Source organism: Lissotriton vulgaris, chromosome 1_2, assembly GCF_964263255.1.
Source record: "Lissotriton vulgaris chromosome 1_2, aLisVul1.2, whole genome shotgun sequence".
Lineage (NCBI taxonomy): Eukaryota > Metazoa > Chordata > Amphibia > Caudata > Salamandridae > Lissotriton > Lissotriton vulgaris.
This window is the reverse complement of record NC_141686.1, coordinates 65,437,102-65,442,702: the sequence shown is the minus strand read 5'-3', so window position 1 is coordinate 65,442,702 and position 5,601 is coordinate 65,437,102. Positions and strand designations below refer to the sequence as shown.

Genomic DNA, 5,601 nt, shown 5'->3' with positions numbered 1-5,601 from the left:
TTAAATGTTGTCTGCTTAACAGACCAGCCCAAATGACAAGAACTGGAAGGGGGGTGGCGGCTGACGACCCCGAGGGTGTAGGAATAATGGGCTGGCCCTGCATCCGCATGGGCCGCACGCAAAGTAATCAATAAATAGCACAGGGCTCTGGGCGTGGTTTCAGTTGGTTGCTGGCCACTAATGTAACACCTGGTGCCCGTGTCTCTTTCTGGCAGCCCTGCCACCCACGACACTACAGGCTCTCGCAATGAGACGCAATAGATGGTTTTGTACGTTAAAGGAAGTTCTCAGTCCTGCTTGGTGCAAAAGGAGGGTGGTCCATCCTAGGATTTTCAAATTCAAATGGAAGGTCTGACCTTCTGACCCTTGAGGTCCCTGTAGAAGTAAGGACTTTGGGAAACTCCGTGGTAGACAGACGTGGCTCTTACCGCTCAGACAAATAATGCACGTTTCTTTACCTTGAGTATTAGTGCCTTACAATGGGGTCCTTCTTGGGGGGTCTGTGTTTACAAGAGGCTGAAGAGGGCGGGACCACGTACACAGACAGACTGGATTTCATAGTAACACTTGATTTTGTTGTTTGCTTGCTTCGCAGGGTAAAGAACCCAGGACGGCAGTTGCTACACCAAAGAAAGCAAGAGAAAAGAGCTAAATAAAAGAAAAGAATACAATTCCTAACGTGACCCGAACAGGAAATATGACTTAAGAGTGGAGATCCGGTCTTAGCACGAGTGACGTCAGTAGAGGCTGACCTTTGAGCGGGAACAGAAAGATCCCATCAAGAGAACCACGGAGCCTCCTGCAAGCCTGCACCATGAGGAGGGGGGATCTTGTACAGAGAGAGGGAAGACAAGCCCTTCAATGCAGAGGAGGCAGAGTGCAGAGGGACCACAGGACAGAGAAACCATAGCACGTGAGAACCTTAGCACAGAAGAACCAGGAACCATAGAAGAGAGAAGCCAAACCACAGAGGATTCACACCTCTGAAGAACCATAACACCAAGGATCGACACACTGGCAGTCGTTCCTCAGAGAAACCTGTAACTCTCAATGACCATAACACACAGGAAAAGTAATAAAGACAAAAATACCACAGACAAATGAGGAGAACGATACAGAGAAGAACCATTAGAACGAAAAACTACATCAGCCAGAAACCATAACACGGAGAAGCAAAGAGCAACGATGAAACTGAAAGGCGTTAAACAGATAACATAAATAACACTAGCGATTTCTAACACCTATGAAGAGGCAAACCATAACACAAGAAGGCACTAGGATACAGAGGAACAATAACACAGAGATCAGGCTTAAGACCGTAAAACCATAGCACAGACAAACCACAAAACACAGGATCATCACCACCATCACCATAAGAGTTACAGACAACCCCAGAGGAACATTGTCCATAACACACAGGATCCTCTACACAGAGTAGCTATGTCAAGGGAGAGCTGAATGCGATAGAACCCCTAATACAAAGAAAACACAAATACAAAGAATCATAACACAAAGGAACCACAAAACACAGGATCCTCCTGAGAAATATTGCGTAACACACAAGGTCCTCAACACAGAGTATCTATTTCAAGGGAGAGCTGAATGGGATAGAACCCCAAACACAAATAAAACGCAAATACGAAGATTCAGAACACAAAGAAACCACAAATCACAGGATCCCAACACACAGGTACCATAACAGTTACAGACAACTCCAGAGGAACACACAGGATCCTCTACATAGAGTATATCAAGGGAGAGCTGAACGGGATAACACACAGGATCCTCTACATAGAGTATATCAAGGGAGAGCTGAACGGGATATAACCCCTAACAGAAAGAAAACACAAATACAAAGAGTCATAAGACAGAGAAACCACAAAACACAGGATCCTAACACACACACCAGCACCATAAGAGTTACAGACAACTCCACTGGAACTTTGCCCGTAACACACAGGAGCCTCTACACAGAGTATGTCAAGGGAGAGCTGAATGGGATAGAACCCCTAACAAAGAAACACAAAGAATCATAACAAAAGAAACCACAAATCACAGGATCCCAACACCACAGGTACCATAACAGTTGCAACGTACTCTAGAGGAAGACACAGGATCCTCTACATAGAGTATATCTAGGGAGAGCTGAACGGGATATAACCCCTAACAGAAAGAAAAGACAAATACAAAGAGTCATAAGACAGAGAAACCACAAAACACAAGATCCTAACTCTCCGGCACCAGAGGAGTTACAGACAACTCCAGAGGAACATTGCCGTAACACACAGGAGCCTCTACACAGAGTATCTTTATCAAGGAAGAGCTGAAAGGGATAGAACTCCTAAGACAAAGTAAACACAAATACGAAGAATTGTAGCACAGAGAAACCAAACCATAATATAGAGTACCTAAAACAACTGGTAACATAACACTGAGACACCATAATACAGAAAACTGAAGCATGGAGAAACAACCTGTCTCCCTGAACCCGAATGGTACATTGTTGCCAGGCAAACACAGACCCAGAAAAAACAAGGTGTGTGTAAAGCCCTGTGTATCCTCGCTTGATGGAAGCATTGAACTGGGCGGCAGATACTCCGGCAGTGAACAGTCGGACTCCCAGAGTGGTCGCACAAAGCTGTGCAAAACTGAAGACAGAAATGCAAGAAAACACACAATTAAAGCAAAGAATGGAGTTGAAAGCAGCACAGATAAGACTGAAGGGAGCTTGTACATGGCGGTGCTGAAACCATTTGGGTTCCGAATCTTAAGGCGCTGCCCAGTGCCCGCTGTCAATGTTTCTGCACACTATCTGAAGAAATCTAGACCTAAGCAGGGAACTGAGTCTGAGCAAGAGAGTCAAAGACCTCCCAAGCAGAGGGTGAAGAAGACCACAGAGAACCATCTGGAAAACACAGACAACGAGGCACTGAGGGCATGGCTGAGGGAGAAGAAGATCCTGCTGAGGAGAGAGAGAACTGCCGAGAGGAAGCAAAAGAGGCTGGAACGAGAAAAAGAGAAAGAAAAGGCGAAAGAAAGACAACAGAAAGAAGAGATGTCTGAAAGGGAAGTCAGGCAGTGGATGGAAAGGAAAGTAATGGAGAAGGCCCTGAGCAGAAGGTTTCTTGAAGGCCTCAGCCTGAGTCATCCAACTCACCCTAGACAAGAAGCCCAGGGGAACATGTCGTGTACGACAGAACCAAGGCCCATCCGACCAAATGCAGGAAACATGCTGGCTGGCGTTGAGAACTTACGCACACATACAACACCCATGCCTACAGCAACAAGTACATCGAAGGATAAGATTCAGAGCTTGAGTGAACTGTCAAGGTCAGTGCTTCCAACAGCAGACAATGTGAATGTTCATGGTGGAAGTTTGTTTGAAGTATCTGAAGTCACTCCTCTAGCAGAGGGTGTGGTAGATGACATCATGGTAGGAGATGTGGAAACACCCACAGGGTCCACTCTTCAAGCAGGCAGTGTGGAGAACAGCCAGAGCGGTGACTTAAGACAAGACGTCGGACTAAGGCCACCATCGGTTAGAAAGGTGCTGGGCCACCAGGAAAGTCGCGAAGGGCCCGCAGAGCGGACTCTGTCGGTAAGGACCCCGGACAAGGATAACCAGGAGAATTCTAAGAATGACATCACGATAGCATGGCACAAGATGGACACTAACACACAGAGTGGTAAAACATTTACAGGTTCAGGAAGCTTTGGCAACGCAGACATCACTACAGAAAACCCTCAGACATGGCTTTCTTTCCCGTCAAGCAGGATCACCACCTCCAGTAACGAGAAAGATAACAAATCCTCCAGTCCAACACTTCCTGCAATGGGTACTGTGGGTGCCAGTGCACAGCACAATGAACCAGCAATGTTCACACTTCCCGCGAAGGGTAAGGGACGCCGTTACACCGTAGACTCCAAAAAGCTTCTGAGTAACTCTGCAGGCCAGAGTGTCTGCAGCAAGGACACAAGTAAATGTGTGAAAAAAAGTAGTATCAGTAAGGCACATCCAGAGAAAGTGACCTGCAATAGTGTCCTCATACTGTCAGATACAGAGACTGAGCTGAACAGCTGGGACCAGGACATGGATGTGATGGAGAATTTGGAGGTCGATGATCGACAGCTCGCTTCACCACTGATGTCACTGTGAAGACATAAGCACTCGTTGGGCCCCATAGCAGATGCATAAGTAGGCAAAGTGCCTTGGATTAGGTTGCCACTTGAGAGCATGTGCAAAGATTGTACTCAAGCAGACATGAGAGTTGGGGAAACATTGAATAAATAAGGGAAACGTATACTGTTTATGCTGTCCTATTGGCAGCATTAAAAGCTGCTGACACAATTTAGCCTCACCATTATTTGCTACAACACACTGTATGGTTTATAAATGTATACATTTGAAACAAAAATAAACAAGACTTACTGGATGGGTGCCACCTTTGAGGCTTAAACACCCCAATCGAAGACAGGGGGTACTCTTGCCATTCCAAACAAGCATTGGCAAATGCATTATGCTTCGCCTACCTGATTAATAATAATTTTGTTGTTGTAAGTTTTAGCTTGGTAAGCAGTTGTGCAATATAAGTTAGCAAAACTTCATAAAAGTGTTACGACTTGTTTATTGAGAAGCCAATATATTGTGCAGTAACTGGTGGTAACATAATGCAGGAGATTAGGTGATTGCTTTTTGATGAACTCCTTGGCGCCAATACCACTGAGCCGCACACTTGCCAGTTTAGCCTGAGGGAACCTGAAGCACACTCCTCGAGGGTGGGGGTTCTAGACCCCACGGGGAGGGGAAAGGGAATCCTAATCAAGAAGATGCATGTTCCTTTCCTATCTAAGGTCGCATGAGGCATTTTATAAAGAAGCACATTCCAGAGCGTGGGTTCTTTCTTAGCTGTTGCGTGGCATGTGGAACACATTTTGATAATTGGCTCGCTCACAGGGAGTCTCCTGAAGTGTGGACTATCATACTATATTAATTAGTGTCTTTGCAATGAAGGAATTGGGAAGGAGGCAGTGTGGTTGTGGAACGCAACTTAGACCTTCACAGGCCTTCCAGAGTTTTGCCCTTCTCCCATTCATAACACAACACATTACCCCTGATTACACATGAAGAGAAAGGGACGAGAAGCTAATATTTGGCCAAGGTACGAAGAATAACACACATTGAAGCCCTAACGACGCACCCATTGTGATTGTAAATGTAGTGTGAGTTGAAGATTTGCCTATAAAAGAAGTTAAACCATGAGCTAATATGGAAATGTCGGTGTCTATGTGCATTTTCGGAAGAATTACATTAAGTTCTGAAGACAGAACTTTTTTCAGATGTGCATTGAAAATGGGCTGAATTTAAAAGTTAACTTTGTTTGAATTAAAAAAATTAGCTCCTAAAGTATTCTTTTTCAAATTGGATTGAAATACACCTTCGGGTAATAGGGTACACTGGCACTGGCGTGACAGTGCATCCCATTACCCAAATCCCTTCTCCCCTGCCCATCCATAAATCTCCCAAACCCAGCCATACATTGATCAGTGCCGACCAGTCGTGTAAATCTTCATACACATAATTGACTGCCCTAACCATTTTCT

General features: G+C 45.3%; 1 protein-coding gene across 1 annotated transcript; it reads left to right on the top strand.

Moving 5' to 3' along the window:
- Window positions 1–752: 752 nt before the first annotated feature.
- On the top strand, window positions 753–4,781 carry LOC147733922 (uncharacterized). The gene has a single exon (XM_086952818.1). The coding sequence runs from the start codon at window positions 2,462–2,464 to the stop codon at window positions 4,154–4,156; it is 1,695 nt and encodes a 564-aa protein (XP_086808944.1). The 5' UTR covers window positions 753–2,461; the 3' UTR covers window positions 4,157–4,781.
- Window positions 4,782–5,601: the final 820 nt, after the last annotated feature.

What these genes read in the sequence shown, in the direction of transcription:
- LOC147733922 (XM_086952818.1), top strand. Translation starts at nt 2,462, where the DNA reads ATGGAGAAACAACCTGTCTCCCTGAACCCGAATGGTACATTGTTGCCA.